The 21,109-nt window shown below is 34.2% G+C and overlaps 2 protein-coding genes and 2 non-coding genes across 7 annotated transcripts; 3 read left to right on the top strand and 1 right to left on the bottom strand.

Moving 5' to 3' along the window:
• The first annotated feature begins 3,044 nt into the window (after window positions 1-3,044).
• LOC108197790 (protein-S-isoprenylcysteine O-methyltransferase A) lies at window positions 3,045-4,596 on the top strand. Of its 2 annotated transcripts, none has more exons than XM_064082951.1 (2): window positions 3,045-3,175; window positions 3,649-4,596. In XM_064082951.1, the coding sequence occupies exon 2, from the start codon at window positions 3,756-3,758 to the stop codon at window positions 4,347-4,349; it is 594 nt and encodes a 197-aa protein (XP_063939021.1). In that variant the 5' UTR covers window positions 3,045-3,175; window positions 3,649-3,755; the 3' UTR covers window positions 4,350-4,596. The 2 variants fall into 2 exon arrangements, with proteins under 2 accessions (XP_063939021.1, XP_017220980.1); XM_017365491.2 differs by having other exon boundaries at window positions 3,065-3,204.
• A 509-nt stretch (window positions 4,597-5,105) lies between these two features.
• Window positions 5,106-5,179, top strand: TRNAI-AAU (transfer RNA isoleucine (anticodon AAU)). The gene has a single exon. It is a non-coding gene; the product is annotated as a tRNA-Ile (tRNA).
• Window positions 5,180-5,217: 38 nt separating this feature from the next.
• Window positions 5,218-19,044, top strand: LOC108199664 (AP3-complex subunit beta-A). Of its 3 annotated transcripts, none has more exons than XM_064082949.1 (11): window positions 5,218-5,573; window positions 6,168-6,244; window positions 7,281-7,530; window positions 8,634-9,257; window positions 11,337-11,510; window positions 12,570-12,696; window positions 12,780-12,904; window positions 13,989-14,189; window positions 15,363-16,369; window positions 17,308-17,580; window positions 18,511-19,044. In XM_064082949.1, exons 1-11 carry the CDS (start codon window positions 5,358-5,360, stop codon window positions 18,869-18,871), a joined length of 3,435 nt encoding a protein of 1,144 aa, XP_063939019.1. In that variant the 5' UTR covers window positions 5,218-5,357; the 3' UTR covers window positions 18,872-19,044. The 3 variants fall into 3 exon arrangements, with proteins under 3 accessions (XP_063939019.1, XP_017223076.1, XP_063939020.1); XM_017367587.2 differs by having other exon boundaries at window positions 5,219-5,573; window positions 12,795-12,904; XM_064082950.1 differs by having other exon boundaries at window positions 5,518-5,573; window positions 7,321-7,530.
• Window positions 19,045-20,221: 1,177 nt separating this feature from the next.
• TRNAK-UUU (transfer RNA lysine (anticodon UUU)) lies at window positions 20,222-20,293 on the bottom strand. Its single transcript has one exon. It is a non-coding gene; the product is annotated as a tRNA-Lys (tRNA).
• Window positions 20,294-21,109: the final 816 nt, after the last annotated feature.

The raw sequence follows: 21,109 nt of genomic DNA, 5'->3' as shown, positions 1-21,109 counted from the left end.
AATTCCAGAAAATTAGAAAAATAGAACGGAGCGATGTGAGAGGCGCCACCAACACGCACCTCGCTTCTCCTTTATATAAGTATATTGATTTATTTGAGAAAATAAGAGCAATCAAAGATTATTAGTATAAATATAACTTTTTGTAAATACAACCATAATCACATCTTATCGTATCAGTCTATTCATGATTCAGACGTTCATTTTAAAATTTTTTGTTTGAGTTATAGAAAACGCGGACTATCTTCTTTGCCTATAAAAAAAATTAAGAAAGGAACACAATGAAAGACTAGTTATTTAAAGTGTTCTTGGCGGATAGTAGGCTGGGGTCAAAACTAGACCACCACAACAACCACTTTATCCCACTATTTCCTTAGCTTAAACTTACAAAAGTGTTTCACAAAGGGTTCTATCTCAATTTTATACTCCAATTAATTGGATATATTTGTGCATGTAAATAACAAAAAGAGCGAGGACTTGCAGATGAAAAAATAAAAATAGAGGAGTATATTCTAAGATGCCCATTGCTTTCACTTCACGGACTGACAAAGTGACAATCGTAGGAGATAAGAGATGATAATCTGGAATGTAATAACAACAGATCTATTCTCTAACTTTAAAGGCCACCCGCATCAATCTTCACGCATCTTACATTTGTTTTAGTGGACTAGAATTTTTTAAACCTAAAGTCTACAGCTGCATACATGATTACATGAAGCACAAATTACACATGTGAATAAAATATCACTGCATAGAAAATTATATGAGATTCAGTTTATGTTATTTTTTGTTTTTGCTGCAACTTAATATATATATATATGGAGTATTGAGGTTGATTTTAAAAACAAATATCTTTTATTTACAATAAATTGTTACTTTTAATTTATAAGTTTCAATTTTAGATAAATATATAAAAATTTATAAATTTGTAAAGATTATATGTATGTTGCTGAAGTAAAATTTTAAAAATTAAAATAAATTATTTAACTTAGACTTAGAAAATACATATACAATATTTTTGCTTAGGACACAAAAGTATAAATAAGCCGACCCATTTTTTTAATAGGTTTTGAGAGTTACAAAATATTTACTTGTATAATAAATAAGGAACTGACTTATTATTAAAAACTAGCTTATAACCCGTGCAATGCACGGGCGATTAACATATTTGTTATTTTATTATATATAGGGAATTGATAAATAAACTCCACAGTTTACTATTTAAGCTCCAAATCCAAAATTTATACCATATTTACCTATGCCTTCTCCACATATTTCATCCATATTAGTGGTGATAATGACATTTGGATAAATAAAAAAATTGAATTGGAGCTTAAATAGTAAACTTTAGAGCTTATTTAACAATTCCCTATATATATTTTAAAGTTACCTAATTTTATTGTAAAAATAAAATTATGATAGAATAACATGGTTTAATAAATTTTTTACTTAACAGTTGGATAAATTCTTCATAGTTAAGTCTGTCAAATGGCTAATTGAAAATTAGGTCGAACATATATATTTTAATGAGAATGTTAAAATATTTTCTTTTACATGTTATAATTTAAAGTGGCCTATAAACTCAGATATAAACTAACCAATCAACCTTTGATATTTCGTTATTAATAATTAATAATATGGTATAAAACATACGCATGAAACCAAATACCTCCCCATCATACTAACCTAAATTTAATGTTTTGGTTTAATTGATAATAAAAAATATACTATAATATGTTATAAATTCAAGAGCTCCGTGGGTCGAATACCAAACGATTCACCAAACTCAACTAACTGACCAACCAAGTGAACTTTTATTTTTGGCTTTAATAGTGTAATAATATATAGTATATGACAGATTTGTAATATTTCTTTTAATATGAGATCATTAGAGTATTTAAAAATAATGTTATTAATGTATTTTGGTTGAATAATATCACATGTTATTTATTAATAATTATATTTAATGATATTATATTTTTATATATATGGCGCCCGTGTTAATTGTAAAAACTCGGTTTTTTTAGTTAGAAAATCTAAAAAGATAAAACGTTTTGATTATAAAGACAATTACTATGTTGCTCGATATTATTTTAGAAGATTGAGTTTTTTTATCTAAAAAATATATAAAAGATAATTTATTTTAGTTAAAAAGAATAATTGGTTATATATATAGATAGGCCCGTACTTCGGCCCAAGTACCGACCGCCCGACCAATATAATAATACTCCCTCTATTTTTATTATTTGACTTTTATACTTTTGGCACACATCTTTACGTATAAATATGTCGCCCATGTCCGTATTAATTGTAAAAGATTAATTTTTTAGTTGGAAAATTTATAAAAAGATAATATATTTTAGTTAAAAAAGTAATTACCATGTTTCTCAATGTTATTTTAGAAGATTGAGTTTTTTAGTCAAAAATATAAAAAAGTAATATATTTCAATTAAAAGGATTATCTGGTTATATAGATAGGCCCGTAATATGGCCCAAATTAAAAAGAATAATTGGTTATATAGATAGACCCAGAATAATTGGTTATATAGATAGGCCCGTATTTTGACCCAAGTACTGACCTACCAAATTTTTAATGTTTCAGTTTTAAAAGGATTATTATTAATTGGTTATATAGATATGCCCGTACTTAAGCCCAGAATAATTGGTTATATAGATAGGCCCGTATTTTGGCCCAAGTACCGACCGACCGACCAAACTTTTAATGTTTCGGCTTTAATAGTATAGTATAGATATCTTCATAAACTGATTTAAAATCAAAATCAATAAGAGTCATTTTTTGTAAGAACTAGATTTAAATTAATTATTAAGTTTTTTTCGAGAGTAACATTATTTTTTTTTTGACAAACATTATTTTATTTTTAACTGAAAGTAACGGGGTTATATTTTCAAAGAAAAAAGGGGAAAAGGTAACGGGGTTATAGTGTTTTGCTCCAATCCATTTCTACTTGTTTAGATTTGGGTTGTGTGGGTCAGAGGTCTATAGCAAATTACTCCATACCCAATAGTCCTATATTGTTACAAGTCCATGAGAATCTAGCCCAACCCAAATACAATAAAATTGAACGGTTTCTCTCCTCTCCGCTGCCGATCAACGCCGAGACTCTGATAGCACTGGATACTACAAGCCGGAGTGTCAGACTATCCAAATCAATCCAAGGCAATTTTCGATTTAATCACTCTTTCTCTGTAAGTTACTTATTTGGTTTACTCTTTAGCATGCTCTATTGTAATTTGTAATATGTGAACCCTAGTTTCATCCTCATGTATTTTCCACCTAATTGTAGTTCGTACATTGCTGCTCAACTATTATTAAGCACCTCTTGCTTGGTTGCTAATTTGCTAGATACCTCCTGTTTACTTGCTATATATAGTTAGCTCTCAATAATTTCTTTTTTACTTTATCGAGATTATAGATAAACTATACTCCCTCCGTCCTGTCCCATTACTTTCTGCAAGTAACTTATATAGAAAAGTAACTTATATAGAAATTCAAATATCAAGCAGAGATATCTTTTGTATGCATTCTGAAATATATGCAAAAAGTCGATCTGACTTGTATACCAGGACGGAGGGAGTATTGAATTAGGGATTAGGCAAGCTAATCCAATCTTACCAATGCAAAATTTTCAGGTCTGGATTAGAAGGCAGCAGTTAGTTTGACTCTTTGCTGAAGGAAATACTAGGCGTGGTTCGGGCTTGGTTTGCGGAGAGGGGCTTATATATATATAGTTCACAAAATGACACAAGTCTTTAGTTATACAGCCTGTAGACAGGTTTCAGAAATGCTATTTTCTATAGCTTTCTTTCATGTTTCGGAATACATTCTAGCAATTATTTTCCACGGGAAGTCGAATGTTACTCTCAAGTCTTTGCTGATCAGCAAAAATTATCTCGTGGCGATGATATTTTCATTGCTAGAGTACTTGGTTGAAGTTTATATTTTCCCTGGTTTAAAGGAACATTGGTGGATAAGTAACTTTGGTCTAGCCATGGTTGTCGTTGGGGAAGTTATTAGGAAACTGGCAATAATAACTGCGGGTAGGGCATTCACTCATCTTATCAAAGTTCGTCATGAGGAGCACCATGAATTGGTGAGGCATGGAGTCTACGGATATGTCCGTCACCCTGGATATTCAGGTTTCCTCATATGGTCAGTTGGCACTCAAATAATGCTGTGCAATCCAATATCCACAGTTGCATTTTCTCTCATTGTTTGGCGTTTTTTCTCACAAAGAATACCATACGAAGAGTACTTCTTGAGGGAGTTCTTTGGGTCACATTATGATGCTTATGCCCAGCAGGTTCCTTCTGGGATTCCCTTTGTGAATTGATGGATGGGATTCTTGTGCAGACTTATGTGGAACTGAAAATGGAAAAGTTCTGGAAATGTTAAATTGCGGAAGCCTCAACACTTTTTTAGTTTAAAGTCGGTTTATTTGCGTCTTTTTCTTATGAAAATGGTGAGAGCCCTGTCATAAGCAGGATAACTTGGAAAGTTCTGCAATGAGGAACACAGCTCTAAGATATTCTCCGTCATTTCTCATCTGATATTAAGGTAGAAATGAGTTTTGAAATTTATTAGTAACGTTATCTAGAAAAGTGAGAAAAACAAGGGTTTTGAAGTGAATTAGATTTCAGGCTTGTGTTGATACTTGTTGCTAAGTTGCTACTGGTTAAAACTTATATGTTCGAGTCCGTTAGTTAAAGACGCCAGTCAATCTGTTCTGGTCAACGTTAAATCTTGTGTTTTCAGTGATTTAATGGAGTAAAAATATTGCTTTTCGTCAAAAAAGAAGAAAAAAAGATGCCAGTGGAGTATGGTACTGTATATATTTTGGGGTAATTCTTGTTGTGGAGTCAGTGGAGAGAATTTTAATGTTAATAAATCTTGGCAGTCAAGTTAGAAATTGGAATCAATAATCTAAGATCAATTAAATTTGCATTAGTAGGCTACATGTGCATAATCAAAATAAAAAGAAGAAAAAAACTAAATGTGCATAAAATTGAAAAAGTTGGGCAAGGCCCGAACGTCGTTTATAATTCACTGATCACTAGTGTAGATTAATATATACTAAATATTCGACAACGGCCTATTAGCTCAGCTGGTTAGAGCGTCGTGCTAATAACGCGAAGGTCGCAGGTTCGAGACCTGCATGGGCCATTCTCTTTTTCATTTTTGCCCCTCTATTTTTTTTCCCTTCACAATTATACTCCCCTGTTTTAACTCCACCTCCTCTCTCTCTCTCTCTCTCTCTCTCTCTCTCTCTCTCTCTCTCTCTCTCACACACACACACACAGACACACCACCTGCACAAACAGTTGTCCTCGGGGCTCGCGCAATGTTTCACCAATTCGGCGCAACAGCAGACTCCCTGAGCAAAGCATCAACCCTGGTCTTTCGTATCGGCACCGACGCTCATCTCTACGACGATCCCGATGACGTCAGCATCGCACCTCTCCTCGACAGCAAATTTGACTCAGAGAAATGCGAAGCTCTCAAACGACTTCTCGCTCTTATCGCACAAGGGTTCGATGTCTCCAATTACTTCCCTCAGGTCATACACCTATACTTACAAATTCTGTGTATATATCTCACTCTTCCGTTGATCAGTTCTCATTTTTGTACGTTTATCACTCTTTAGCAGATCAATTGGAATATATAGATAAGTATATATACTGTTACTGTTTGGTGGATCAGTTATTTGAGTGATTAGTTCTGAAACTGCGATTCTAATCTGAGGAGACAGTGTTTTGCCTAGATTAAATTCGTGTTTCGATATGTCATAGATACATACTATCGTTTGTCGGTAAATTTGTTAGAAAATGTTTTAGGAGTGATTGATGTGAACTGCGTGATACTTGTTGACAGTGTTTTTTTTGCATCGACTATTCTCAGTTATTCTGTCACATTTTGGGAAATTTAGTAGGAATTTTTATATAGGTGAACTGTGATTCTAGTTGATCGAGGGAGTGTTTAGCTTGTGCCGACTATAATGAACTGTACTGTAACTTTTTAGTAAATTTGTTAGTAAATTTATGTTCCAAACTACACTGAACTAACTTAATTTGGATCTAGTGGAATTTGAACTGAAATGTGCCTTTGTATAATTTTTTAGTTTTTGTGTTTTCTGAATGGTGTGACACTACAGGTTGTTAAAAATGTGGCATCTCAATCGTTGGAGGTGAAGAAGCTGGTTTACTTGTATCTGCTGCATTATGCTGAAAAGTGAGTACTGAATTCCTTATTTATGTGGTACTTACATCGAGTAAAATTTGCGAGATTATATTGGTTGATGTATGTCAAATTAGTGAAACAGTGTGAATTATGTGAGTCATTATTTACTTAACACTGGTAATCGTGCTTGAAATTTTGCATACTATTAATTTGTTGAGTCAGTAGTCAATTTTTTTTAAGTGCAATACTAAAGCTCAGGGCGGAGCCGGTCATATGCTAGCATATGTGGTGGCTCACTCTGAACTTTTAACAAGTACCTTGGTATGTAAATGTGACTACTACTCCATTGGTACAGCCAGCAAAAATCGTTCCTTATAGATTTTTGTTTATATATAGAGAATATTAAGAGATCACAGATAGGCACCACAATAAATGTATTAAATATGATAAATAGGTTATTATGAAGTTTACCGTAATATATTTCCCAAGTCCTTTCCTGGATTAAACCACAAAAGTTTTCGTTTTTGCTAATATATACAATTCTCTTTTATATTTATATACAATGTAATAAAGTGTTTCTCGTTTTAATGTATGTGATATTTCTGAACTTACTTTGACTATCAATTACTAGATTTTTTTTTTAATGCAACTAGAATACATAAATTACAATCAGAAATCAACTAATTGTAATGGACTGCTTATTTATTAAAAAAACACATAATTTGTTCATATTGCACTGGATGGTAAATTGTATGATCTTTTAGAAAGTTATATTAATTAAATGGTATTATACTTCAAATTAAAAATATAACAGAAAATTAACTGAACAAATTTACAGAACAGCTGTGTACAGAACAATGTGATATGACAAGATTTTTTTGTTATTATTAAAATCTGGCATACCCTGACTTGTGAATTGCGATCCTCCCTCTGCCAGTAGTAATGTAGTATAGCTATTTGAGCCTGCCTTCTGCTCACTGCATGTATTAGGACTGTGCATGTGTTTAATAAAATGCTTGAATGTTGGCATAAAATATGTTGCAAAAATGTTGCATGCCAGTGAGTTGATGTCTAATGCATATTTTAGGCGTCCGAATGAAGCTTTACTCTCAATCAATTATTTCCAGAAAGACTTGGGGGATCCAAATCCATTAGTGCGAGCATGGGCACTCCGTACTATGGCAGGAATACGTCTACATGTAGTTGCACCTATTGTTGTCGTTGCAGTGGCGAAATGTGCAAGAGACCCATCAGTATATGTTAGAAAATGTGCTGCCAATGCTCTTCCCAAGCTGCATGATTTGCGCTTGGAGGAGAACACTGGGGGAATTGAGGAGGTGGGTGAAGTATTTTCATACATGTCTTTCGTTTGCTGGTTTGATTTAAGTGAAAATAAAATATATAAAGGAAATGAGCTGAATTTTGTATGCAGTTTGATGCTTGCCTAGTTACCTGTTACTATTATACTTGTGTTGCTTGTTCACCTAAATCAGGGGTGAATTTAAATCAAAATTGGAAGCGCTAAGATGCTTATTAAATCAAAATCAGAAGCGCTAAGATGCTTATTACATATTCTTCTTAAGAAGTTAATGAGATTAAGCCGGAAATGAATATTTGAACGACGTAACACCTTTCTAAGTGACACTTGTATATATTTGCAACATCAGGTTCGCTCTCAGCCCATAGATAAGGTGTAAGTTTCTATAATCCACAGGTAACTAATTAATTATATCGACCGTGTTTTGTAATTGAGGCTCGGAGGGTAATTACCTCCTTTTAGTCATTTTACTTTTAGATCATCTGACATCACCGTACCACCCCCGAGGTGGATAATTATATTATTAGTTTGACAATCTATATTTTAATTATCTAAACAATTGAAATTTTCCAAAACAATGACGCTACTGGTATTATTCTGTATCCATTAACTGGCAGGCTTGCTGGCCATGCTCACTTGAATAGGTCTTTCTACTCGCATGTAGTGGTTATCCTGCAAGGTCCAAATCTCATGTCAGGCATGCATAGTGCAAATTTATGTATTGGAGTTTGCATATGTCTGCCATGTTAAGAGCTTGAGATGAGGTAGTCTGCAAGTCTTTGTCACTTCATGTTAATTTAGTCATGAATTTTAGACCGGAAAAATGACTCCAGGAAATATTGGAAGTTTCAAATTATTCATCAGCAATAGTAGCTAAAAATGGTCTATGAATTAGAATACAGAATTTCCTTTCAGATATATTGTTGAATTTTGAATGACTAACTTTTGTATCTTGTCTCTTACTTGCGTAGTATACGAGTACATCTCACTGAGCATGTGTCTTAATAAGAGTCTTAATGGAAGGCTCCTTTGGGTGTATGTCCATATGCATATTAGTTTTGTACTTATCAAGTACCATGCAGCAGTCATTAATACAGTACAGTGTATTTTCATGTTATGCAGATAGTTGGAATCTTGCTGAATGACAACTCTCCTTCTGTAGTTGGAGCTGCTGCAGCAGCATTTGCTTCTGTATGTCCGAACAATCTGAATTTAATTGGTAGACACTATAAAAAGTTATGCGAGACACTTCCTGATGTCGAGGAGTGGGGCCAGATTGTCTTAATTGAGATTCTTTTACGCTATGTGATTGCTAGGCAAGGGCTTGTAAGAGAATCCATTATGGCATCTCCTTATTCCGAATACCTTGATTCTGAAATTGATGGTCCAGATAGAGACTTTGCGGTTAAGGAAGAGACTAATGTTGTTAGCATTGGGGCATATCAGTCTCAATTATTACAGATGGCTTCTAAGAGCTACCTTGAAGGACCAGAAAAATATCTTTCACAAATGAATTTTGAAGACAAGGGCGCATTCCAATCGGGATTACCAAAGTTTACATCTGCCAAAAATGATGATGTAAAGATCCTGCTTCAGTGTACTTCACCTTTGTTATGGAGTCATAATAGTGCAGTGATACTTGCTGCTGCTGGGCTACACTGGATTATGGCACCCAAAGAGGATCTCAGAAGAATTGTCAAACCACTCTTGTTTATCTTGAGATCGTCTAGTGCCTCGGCATATGTGGTACACCATCTCTCTAATAGTATCTATCAAGTGCTGCAGTACAGATTATAATATATAGATATGTTAAATAAATAAGTTACAAGATAGAACCAGGGTAATTTAAAAGCAGAAGCATAACTACATCGAAAGGGATACAATTTATGGATCACAATCCAAGAAGAGACTCAATATGGTAATACTATAAGTAATAGTTCAGTAATCAAGTCTTTATAATATGCGGGAATCACGTCGCTTGTATAGGGAATAAAGCCCTAATATCCTAACATTATGGACTAAAGCCCAATACAATTGGGCTTCTAATATATTAACCTACATGTATAATGAACTCCTAGCCCCAGATAAATTCAACTACCACTTATATTGAAACTTTTTAGTAACATTTATAAATTATAAAGTACTCCTCTATGTTAACTCTGTTCCTTGTCATCCTTCATTTTCTGTGTGCTTTCATGCATTTCTGCGTTCTTATATGAATTTTGCACATGTTACGTTATGATTATAGACTATAAAATTCCGTAGGATTTGTATGTCCTATCCCTAGATACATGCCCCTGTAATGTTTGGTGTAGCAAGGGTCCATGTTCTTTTCTGAGTGGCTTGGGGTTTTTTGCACTATATTCGCGCACACACTTTTTCTGCACTGAAACATGAAGCTTCGAACTCCCAATGGAAGGAGAGGTGTGATGTCTTTAGCACTTCTCCTCTGGTGCTGCATGTTTGTCATAGGACTTGAACATGTTTTGAATTTTTTTTGACCAGATTCTTTTACATATTTTTTAGGTATTAATTGCTTTTTACAGGTGCCTTTTTATGTAAACTACAGTAATTAATTGTCACTGGACCCTATCGGACGTTCTACTTTTTACCACTTATATTTATATATGTGATATACACACAGATAATTGTGTTTCAAAGCAGTGATGTGGCCTGATATCAAAATGTATGAAGAGAGCAGAGTGAGACCCTTGTACAGAGAGAAACGCAGGAGAAGTGGAAGTCTGTCTTTTGTAATATCTCATATTAATATATTTTCCTAAATTTCTTTTAATACGTTTACATTGTATTAATACTGTATCAGAAATTCTTTTTGATTCTCTCTGTATGTTTCTTTGATTCTCTGTATATATCAATGCTATTTTAATATTAAAAATTGCTACATAGATCAAAAATTAAAAGTATTTTTTTAACTGTTTAAAGGAAATTTTTAAACATAAACAAACAAATAAATGATGAAAATCATCAAGATATGAATGACTCAATATTTCCTCTTCTATCTAAATTCTAAAGTTAAATAAACAATATATTTTTAATTTTTATCTTTCATAAAATAACATTTTCAATATACAAGTTAATAAAGATCTACTGTATTAATAATACTTTTTGCCCCGAATTACTTGCCTAGCTAGGCTGGGTGGAAATTTATTTTGGCCACCATCACACTCTGAGAGTCTGAGGCTGGCTCTGCCACTCTGTATGGCTGTCATGCCCAGACCTTTAATTTTCGGTGCTAGTTTAACTTTTAGCTACATACAAGCACTACCTTTTCTTTGTAAATCTCTTGATGTGAACCCCCCTCCCCCCCCCCCCCCCCCCCCCCCCCCAAAAAAAAATAAAATAAAATAAAATAAAAATTCTTATATGGCCAATATCTGAAATCAAATTACTTTAGCTTGCTACATAGTCATACAATGCCATGAAAGTTTCTGGGTCAGTGATTTGATTTATTTTGTACTGGTTTCATATATGCTATTACTATGTACATCTAATATTTCATGCTTCGTAATTGCATGTCTGTCAGTACTAAGAAGACTATAATGGTGATTGACCTACTTCTGAGTTCTCATATTCACTCTATGGTGTATGAGTCTCCTATGTGTGAAATTTGAAATTAGTGTATAACAATGCTAGTCAGTTTCATTACTTTTGGTGCAGAGTACAGCATTGACGACGTGAATAATGATATCCCAAGTCTTTAAAGTTGATTATTCAAAAAAGATTTTGTTTGAACCATTGTACATCTTGAAACCATGTATATAGCCTTAAATTTTGGCTTATACATATGTATGCTTGTTGATGCAGGCGCTCTGCAATATTCAAGTGTTTGCTAAAGCGATGCCTTCTCTCTTTGCTTCTTACAGTGAAGACTTCTTTATATGTTCCTCTGATACATATCAAATAAAGGCCCTCAAACTTGAGATATTATCTAACATTGCCACAGAGTCATCTATCCCGGTTATATTCCAAGAGTTTCAGGTAATCCATATTTTATTGGTTTCCACTTTCCAGCATGGCCTGTTGATAATAACTAAAAACAAATTATGTCGTTTTTTTGCCTTTTTTAAGGAAAATAGATATCTTTTATCTGTTACTTTTTCTTATTTGTCTGAATAAGTGAAACGTAGAATAGGTGTGTGTGTGTTTGTTTTTTTTCCTTTCTAACTGTCTACAGGGTTATATGTATTTTGTTATTATGTATGTTTGAGTACTGTAAAAACACCAATTGGTCATGAATGTTGTGCCTAAAGACATGTTTGTGGAATTAATTTTAAAGAGTTAGAGGCTTGTTTTGGGTAGTCCAGGAGAGTTGCTGCTATAAAAGGCCAACGCAGTTGGGAGGAAATAGTGTCATATATGTGCTTTGTGTAACAATTTAGCCATTTTAGTGCTTGTAACTATAAGTACTTATTTTGTGCCAGGGGACCATGGATAGCTTAAAAAGAAAGGGATAATAGTTTTCTTTTCAACTCTATCTTTGAATATTTATACAATGATTGCTAGGGTTGGCATAAAAGAAAGTGTCGGGGTTTGCTTGTTTAGAGTACCATTAGCTGCAAATTAAATGAACCTGTCCTTTTCAAGTAGTCTATTCATTTGGATTCTCTTTTAACCTTGGATCTCACCTTTAACATTCAGTCTTTCACCTTAATAGGGTTATATTCTTATAGGAAATTGTAGTGTACACTGTACACATTATTTTTTCAGCTTAATGCCAAAATTGTTTAATAAAGGAGATAACAGAGATATGAGTGGTTCTGTTTGCTAGTCTCTATCAATGTGCATATACCTATAGTCCAGTTATGAGATACACGTAATCTGTCACTACTACTACCTATGTGCCTACCATATTCTTATACTTGCTATTTATTATTATGCATCCGCATTCCTTGTTTCTGTTGTACCTAATCTACCCATGTGCCTACCATTTTCAGACATTTGTTATTATGCATCCTTATTCCTTGTTGCTGTAGTGTTTTATTCCTTGGTCCTTTGTTTGATTCACATGCAACGATGCTGACCCTGTTGTATTGCTAGGATTATGTTAGAGATTCCGATAGGAGATTTGCAGCAGATACTGTAGCTGCAATAGGTTTGTGTGCACAAAGGCTTCCAAATGTAGCTAATACCTGTTTGGAAGGATTATTAGCTCTGACTATACCCCGTAAGTCACCTATTGTTTCATTTTTTTTTCGTAAATTTGTTTTTGTATCGAAATATTTTTGGTTTCATCTTAATTCTTTGAAGGCTCAACTATTGCAGAATCTTTGAATAATGATACCGAGTCTTCAGGTGGAGATTCAATTGTTCTAATTCAAGCAATCATATCAATCAGATCAATCATAAAACTAGATCCACCACGTCATGAGAAGGTTTTTGAGCTGCAATGTTACTCATTCAAGCTAACGATGTCTTATATATAATTTCTCCCCCATGTTATTTATCTAGATACATCATGTCATGTGTATGCTTAGTTTTTTTAAGCCCCAAGGTATTCTACGTAGTCTAAAGGGTATTGGTAGATTTTGTCATCTTGAAGTGGAGTTGATTTAATCTTTTCCTAGTGCTCAAGAATCCGTTTCACATATTACATATGTATGCGTTCGGGCCGGTTTATGTTCTGCCTGTATTTTTATTCGGTTCTGTTTGCACCCTTAGTACCGAGACATAGATTTCATTCATTCTTGCTAATCCATCTTTTTCAAGTTTCTCTCCCAGTGCCAGTGCCTGGGTACCAACCAAAAGAACCCTTGGGCACGTGTCAAGAATTGATAGATGAATATTGGGACATGACAACTGCATTTTCTTGAGCAAATGACTCGGGGTTGTCATTATAAAATTACGAGCCATGTAGTCAATATAATAGAAGCTTGTTGTCAAGGAAATAATTATTGATATAAATAATAGTCCTTGTGCCAATACAGTTTTCCTTGATATTTTTTCCCAGCTTAAATATTGTATATTTATACTTTATAATTCTAAAGGGGTAAGCTTATGTGTAGGCTTGTTTAGTTACTTTAGGTCACACATCATAATAAAATTATAATCCATGTCCAGAAAAGTATGTTTTGCGGAACACTCTTAAATTTGAATTTTCAAGAAACCTTGTTCATGTGAGCCAAAATTATCCAGTATAGGTTCTTTATAGGTTAAAAGTTACGCACTACGCAAACTTTGGTACCTTACCTCTCCTTGTAATAAGAGGCTCTTAATGTACAAATAATATATACGGCATAAAGAATTTGATTAAGATAATTTATGTTATTTCTGTATCTATAGATCAGTTTATTGGAGTTGCTTGTTCCAACTTGCGTATCTTTCTGCTGAGTAAGCTGTATGTAGTGTATAGATGCTTTAAATAAGCTGCTATCCTATACTCTCTTATTGCTCTATTTCGGTAAATTGTTTAGATAAACAAACAATTTTGCTTATAAATATATTCACTTTTTGCTCAAGGTAATTGTTCATCTGGTGCGAACTTTGGATTCAATTAAAGTACCCACAGCCAGGGCAATGGTTATTCGTATGATGGGAGAGTACAACTCCTCTGGTCACATTCTTCCAAAGATGTTGACCTCAGTACTTACGTATCTTGCTTGCTGCTTTACTAAAGAAGCACTTGAAACTAAGCTCCAGATTCTATATGCTGCTGTCAAGGTAATTTAAATTTGAACGTTTCCCTTGTTTAACTTAGTACTGGATAATCGAAGTTAGTCACCAAATTTTGTCACTGTCACTCTAGATTGTCAAGTGTGAATTTAAGTGATGACGCCAAAACTTCATGCTTTCTATTTTAAAAACCTACTGAAAATTTGGCGTCTTAAATGAAATTGGTTTAGAATATATTAATGTATCTCATATCTGTGCTGTAACTTTGATCACAGCTCTAATAGTGTTGAACATTTTTTTGGTCTGTCTGAAATTGAAACTATCGATTTGGTTTAAAACTGATTAATAACCAAGAACCACTCAGCTTTTCACCAATAATTTGTGCACATCTCACAAGCAGACTCAGGAAAATATTATTGTATATTTTTATTATGCTGAGAGATCGTAACAAGAGGGTGAAAAATTGAATTGGAAGCTGTTAATATAGAAATTACATCTGGCATCTTGTTTATTTTTGTTGGAGGGAGAATAAGAAATGATGACAGGAGAGACATCAACAGAAGAGAAAAGAAAGAATAGGTAAAAAGGTGTCTAGCAATTTGTATTGGAATTACTAAAAAAATAAAAAAAATTTAAATATGGATTTGGCCTTTATCTTTACTCAAACTCAACTGATCAAAATCTGCAACAGACAACATATAAATTAAAAGCAATGGTCCAACCTTATAATGCAACCTTATATAATTACAGTAGGTGGTTCGCTTTTGTCGGTTGGTTTGGAAATAAAAACTGAACCAAACAGAAAAATTCGGGTTTTTAGTTGCATTAATGATAACCAAACCAAGTCGTAATAAAACGGCAAAATTCAGTTTGGAGCAATTTCAGATAATTTTTTGCTCATCCTGAAAGGATGTCAATTGTGGTTCTGTAGTGATTATTATGTTGTATGCATCTTTATTTCTTCTTTATCCTTTTCCATCCATCATGTTGTCACCCCCCCCCCCCCCCCCCCCCCCCCCCCCAAGGTAAACCATCATCTTTACAGACATCTGGTCTCTGCAAGTTGGTGGAAATTGGACTCATACACCTAATATCATATCACAAATTACAATATGGTTGTCAAAAATGGTCAGAGTATAATAATATTTGTGTAGGTATCCTATTTTTCCTGAAATTTGCTTCTGTTCCTTGTCTTTATTCATGAAGTTGTTCTTTTTCCAGGTCGTATTATGTGCAAGAGGGGATGATCTATGTGCTTCCAAAAAACTCTTAAGCTATGTGCTTGAACTTGCCAAATGTGATATAAATTATGACATCCGTGACCGAGCTCGTGTTATAAGAAAACTTCTTACGCAGTACTTATTTTCCTTTGAACTGGTGGAAGAAGCACGATATATATCAGAATCAAAGAACATGTCATGTCTACTAGCAGAACGATTATTTTTGGAAAAACCTAAATCAATGTCAACTGAACCCAATAACTATCGATTTTATCTTCCTGGATCGCTTTCTCAGATAGTTCTTCATGCAGCTCCAGGGTATAATCCTTTACCGGAGCCATGTAGTTTGACCATTGGTGATAGTAGTTTCGGTTCAAATATCGTTAAGGGTGGCACTCACAGTGATTTATACGGAGTAGATGATTCTGAAAGAGCATCGGGTTCTTCAGATGATGATAGTAACTCAAGTGACGGTTCTGAAATTTCTGAAGCTGGCTCAAGTGGCAATGATGTTGGTGATGAGAGTGGGTCTGCAAGCGAGGGTGACGAGAACACTGGGTTATTAATTAATTTTTCAGATGTTGGTAATGCTGCATATGCAAACCTTAATGGAAACTCAGAGGTGAATGATCCTCAATCCAGACCTAATGATTTTGGCGAGCTCATGTCTAACCGAGCTCTTGAATCTTGGTTGGATGAAAGCCCTGATTCAAGCCGAAATGCTCCTGAATCAAGTAGTTTCCAGAATTCATCAGCTAGAATATCTGTCGGGTCCCTCTCTGAGAGGGTAAAACCAAAATCTTATACACTCTTAGACACTGTAAATGGAAATGGCTTGAGGGTGGATTATGTATTCTCATCTGAAATGTCAAGCAAATCCAAATTTGTTTGTTTAGAAGTATCTTTCAAAAATTGTTCCAATGAACCTAAAGAGAAAATTTTGCTGTTTGATGAGGACATTGAAGGGGGCCAAGATAACTCAGAGCAAGCATTGAGAACAAACGAGAGGTGATCACTTACTATGCTTTTGAGAGCACTCTATTCCTTTTCCGTACTTCCCTTGGAACTATGGTTATTCCACAAATTTTCTTTTTGAAGTTGGTTACATATCATCTGTGTCTTTCATACATAATATTTACAGTCAAACATTTAACTCAGCCAATTTTGGTTTATTGGTCGGCAAACAATATTTGCAAAGTTTTCACTCTCCAGGAAATGTACTGCCCCTCCTCTTTATATATGGTTGGTAGACCACGGACACCAATACTTTAACTAGGTTTTAATGTAATTGGTACTTCAACGCTGTGATGCCATCAGTATAAAAGGTTTACATGTGACTAAAAAGGTCTGTTGATATGTGTACTGTATAAAGAAACAATGTTTTCGGATCAATGGTGAAGTTCACATGAAATCTTCTTTTTCCCTAAGTATTGGTTTCAGTTTACATTGATTAGGTATTCCCAGAAACAACTTTTCTGCTAGTAGTCATGACTTGTTTTTTTCTTCTGACATACATTGTGCTTCTTCCACAAGTTCAAAAGAACATATATCATCTTTTTTTTATATATATATTTAACTTTATCGAGGTCTTAAGCCGGAAAATTTACCTTTACACATACTTCTTCATATTTGAAGTTTTACTGAAGTAGACCTTCTGGTGAATGTCTTTCCATACGTGACTTAGTGCATGCTTGCTAGACACTGAAGTCTAGTTGAATTTTATTACTTTCTGTTTCTGATCAGCCAATTTATATTGTAGATGCACTATTGTCCAGCAAGTATTTACATGTTATATGTATCCCATTGAGCTTTCCTTGTATTTTAACCAAGTCCATAAACGATTATAATTAAAGTATCTGCATGTCTTTGCTTCAACTTGTTAGATATTTGGTCAGATGATATGTTGTGACCCCAATAAGTTCACATATGTTCATCATACAATGCAGTTCCTCAGCACCACATAACAATGATGTTAAAGTTATAGTTCCTGTGGAAGAAATTCCTTGTCTAGAACCTGGTCAGAGTTCAAAGAAAATCATGGAAGTTCATTTCCATCATCATCTCTTGCCTATAAAGCTAGTTCTACGATGCAGTGGATTAAAGCTTCCTGTTAAGTTGTGGCCTGACATTGGATACTTTGTAAAACCCCTGCCAATGGATGATGAAGAATTCTTCAGGAAGGAATCTCAACTCCGTGGGATGTTTGAATACAATAGAAGGTCAGTTGTTTGGGTTACATTTCTCATACCATTTGGACAGGTCATTCTTATTGTTCTACTATATGTCTATGTCTGTAGTGGGTTAAATATTTTTTGCTCGTGGTATGACTATGTATGCTAATTTCATACTAACTAATACTATGATATTTATGATTAGTGTGTTTTCTAATCCTATTCCAAGACAGTAGTTTACATGTTATTTAGAAAATGGAAATTATGGAATATCTAAAACAGAAGTAGAAGAAGAGAAGAAAACAGTATAAAAGTAGTGAATTGTAAAGCTTGAAAGAGGTCTGTCAGTCCCATTGGACGGTTGACTTGATATTTGCGCAAGTGTAATACAAAAATTGGTGAACTTGATTTTTTTAACATTGTAAATCCAACCTTCGATTCACAAGGCAATTTAAGTGTTCTCCTAAGAGAAGGAACATTACAAGGGCACCTGATGAGAGCCGGGGCACAGCACTACATTACACCATGGCACTCATACAGTCACATCTTAGCTGAAAATCAGGCATATTCTACCCCTTTTGATTTTACAGTTATTGCCTCCGGGAAGATATATGGGGCCATTGTAGTAAGTTTAGAAATGCTATTACTTTTCAACATGCAAACAACTCGTATCTATTAAGAATGTAGAGTCTTCTAAAACAACTTGTTTAGACTGTTCATAGTGGGTTTAGACTGGGGATGGTCACTTATTTTCTTGTTTCTTTCCAATAGCAAAGGAGAGGACCAAAATATATATAGAAGATAAACTGAATCCACTGACACCAGGTTTACCATATGGTTGCGTAGAGCATTTTTCTTTGTGATCCGAATTAGAAGAGTAAATGTATTTGGCGGGCTTGTCTTTGTCCTGATCTCACTTTATAATTAGAGGTAAATGCCATTGCTTTCAGAGCTTAATGTTATCTTCATTTATAACAGGTGTACCTTCATTGATCATGTGAGGGAGCTGAAAGATGAAAAGGGTGAAATCTCTCTGGTAAAAGACAAGTTTCTTGTCGTATGTGAAACTCTAGGATTAAAGATGCTCAGTAATGCAAATCTTTCTCTCATTTCGGTGGACATGCCTGTTACTACAAACCATGATGATGTGTCAGGTTTGTGCTTGCGGTTCGCTTGTGAGATTCTGAGTAACTCGATGCCTTGTTTGATCACTGTTACCCTCAGAGGTAATTGCTCTGAACCGCTTAATACAACTGTGAAAGTCAACTGTGAAGAAACTGTATTTGGATTGAATCTGTTAAACAAAATAGTCAGTTTCTTAGCTGAGCCCCCTCTTTAAGGTGCTAAATCTGTCAAGTGATCAAATGTTTTGGCATCTGTAGTTTTGCGGAACTTTAAGTTGTGTGCTTTCATATCCCATTGAGCTTGGGGATGCAATTGCATTTGTTGTCCCATTAGAAATACAAAATATATTTCATGACCATTATAAAAAATCCCTTCTCTTTTTGGCTACTGTACTGCTGCTTAACTTGATATACATTTCAATGTTTGCGGCTTTTAAGTGTCTTCTCTAGTTTAAAAAGCATATTTAATAGCCACAATATATCAGGGGATGTTTGCTGTCTAGATTTGCTTCCCATTTTAAGCAATACTTTTTGTATGTTTACTGGTTGCTTGAGGGGGAAACCCCGAGAAACTTAATACCAACATTGTCGTCACCATATTTATAAAAAGCAAAAAATATACACTTGGTGCTCCTGGATGCTGAGGTGGTTTTATGTTTTATTTTCTATACCCATCCCTTTTCTGCGGCCAGGAAATTAAATATAGCTACTGCTTCTGATCTCAAGGTTGTCAGGTAAATGGCCTATCTGGAATCTTAGATTTGTTTCTCCCCTTGCCCCGTGTAGCGCCTTTCTGAATTTGTATATATCCGGATGCCTTCTAATTGTATGCACATACAGTAGACAAAAATAAGCATAGTCCTTTGCTCAGAGGTTTGGATTTAACATCTCACTGCAAACAAGTGATACCAAGAAGATTATTAAATTTTACAAGTCCGATTTTATTCTGCTTTGGGACCAACTTAATCGCATTCATTTGAAATCTGGAATCAGCACCCAGCAGGCGGCCATATCAACAGCCAACAAAAAGGCAAGGAAACGTCTTTACCCGGTCTGTATATATTGTTATTGGACAAAAAGTAAGCGTTTTATTATATCAAATTGATAAACCTAATTGTTACCAAAATATATGCTTGAGAACTGAGAGATAAATCACGAACAGACTAATACTATTTTCCCCGGGTCCCATGACATGCATGAAAAAGAATTTCCTTTATGGCCGGTTGAGGAATCTATATTTCATTTCAAATTCTGGATTTTATCAAATAATCTGTTTTGAAATTTGGATTTGAATTTGGATTTTATTTGAAATCTATACATTCAAATATTAGTATTGATATAAGAATTTGAAGTAATAGCTCAAATTTTATAATTCGAATTCCATCCTTTGAAATGAAATGCATGTTTTCAAAACGCCTTCATACTTGCATTTTTTCCCTGGCAGAAATATTATTTGGCAAGTAAAACAGATAATAACATGACAAAGGGAAAAAAGAATTACAATATTACGCTACGCTGGGTAAATAAAATTGGATTAAATGGAAAAAAGTTCAAAGGCTCCGAGTCGCCGACTGTGGGGATCGAACCCACGGCCACGGGATTAAAAGTCACGCGCTCTACCACTGAGCTAAGTCGGCTTCTGTGAAGTATGACTCGATGAATCATCCTCATTAGATGATACATATTTTACACCTGTTAAATATTCTTGATGGTACCTATAAAGATGATTAGTGTCCTAACAAGCTACTAATTTCTTTAAACCATATCTATAATATATATTTATAACATCAATTATATCCCATATATTATATTTAGTGAATATAATAAATACTATAATTATGTATAGAAATTTCTTTATACTCATTTGATTTTCTTAAAAGTGGATATGTTGTTTGAAATGGTGGAAATGATATTTCTGTAAACACACACGCATATATATATGAATTATGTACTATATCACCACAAAGACTCCATCATGTAAAAGTAATGGATCAGGTGTTTAGTCAATACATATATGTATGATCGTGTGCACACTTGAGCTGAGAGATGACATGGTTTGTAAGTTACAACTGTGAGTGTCTGCTCTTGATGCAACCTTGTAAGATTATGTGCCCGATTGGGTACCCAAACTTCTGGCTTTTTTTGAGAAGAAGCTAATTTCTACTTTTCTTGACCCATTTGTATAAAAAGACAGAAGCACTTATAAAAAGCTACGAATGCTAACTTTTGTCTCAGGACTTCTGCTTATTTCCCACACAGTTTAATCACTTATAAGTTTTAATTTGTTTCCCACTTCTAGTCCACTTTTTTAATAAGCACTTTTTTAAAATTTATCCAAACGGCCCCTAAAACTTCTGTTGTCTCTTTGAATAATAAGGATGGAATTATATTTCGTAAGATGTTAGCACTGAAAAGCCAATAGAGACCTACACTTTTATGTATATGTCTATTAA

Source organism: Daucus carota, chromosome 8 (genome assembly GCF_001625215.2).
Source record: "Daucus carota subsp. sativus chromosome 8, DH1 v3.0, whole genome shotgun sequence".
NCBI lineage: Eukaryota > Viridiplantae > Streptophyta > Magnoliopsida > Apiales > Apiaceae > Daucus > Daucus carota.
This window is presented reverse-complemented; position numbering and strand designations above follow the sequence as displayed.

Excerpts from the sequence above, each read along its gene's own strand:
- LOC108197790 (XM_064082951.1), top strand. The coding sequence starts at position 3,756 with ATGACACAAGTCTTTAGTTATACAGCCTGTAGACAGGTTTCAGAAATG.
- LOC108199664 (XM_064082949.1), top strand. The coding sequence starts at position 5,358 with ATGTTTCACCAATTCGGCGCAACAGCAGACTCCCTGAGCAAAGCATCA. Across the intron at positions 7,531-8,633 it reads ACACTGGGGGAATTGAGGAG|ATAGTTGGAATCTTGCTGAA; the intron begins GTGGGTGAAGTA and ends CATGTTATGCAG. Across the intron at positions 11,511-12,569 it reads TTATATTCCAAGAGTTTCAG|GATTATGTTAGAGATTCCGA; the intron begins GTAATCCATATT and ends TTGTATTGCTAG.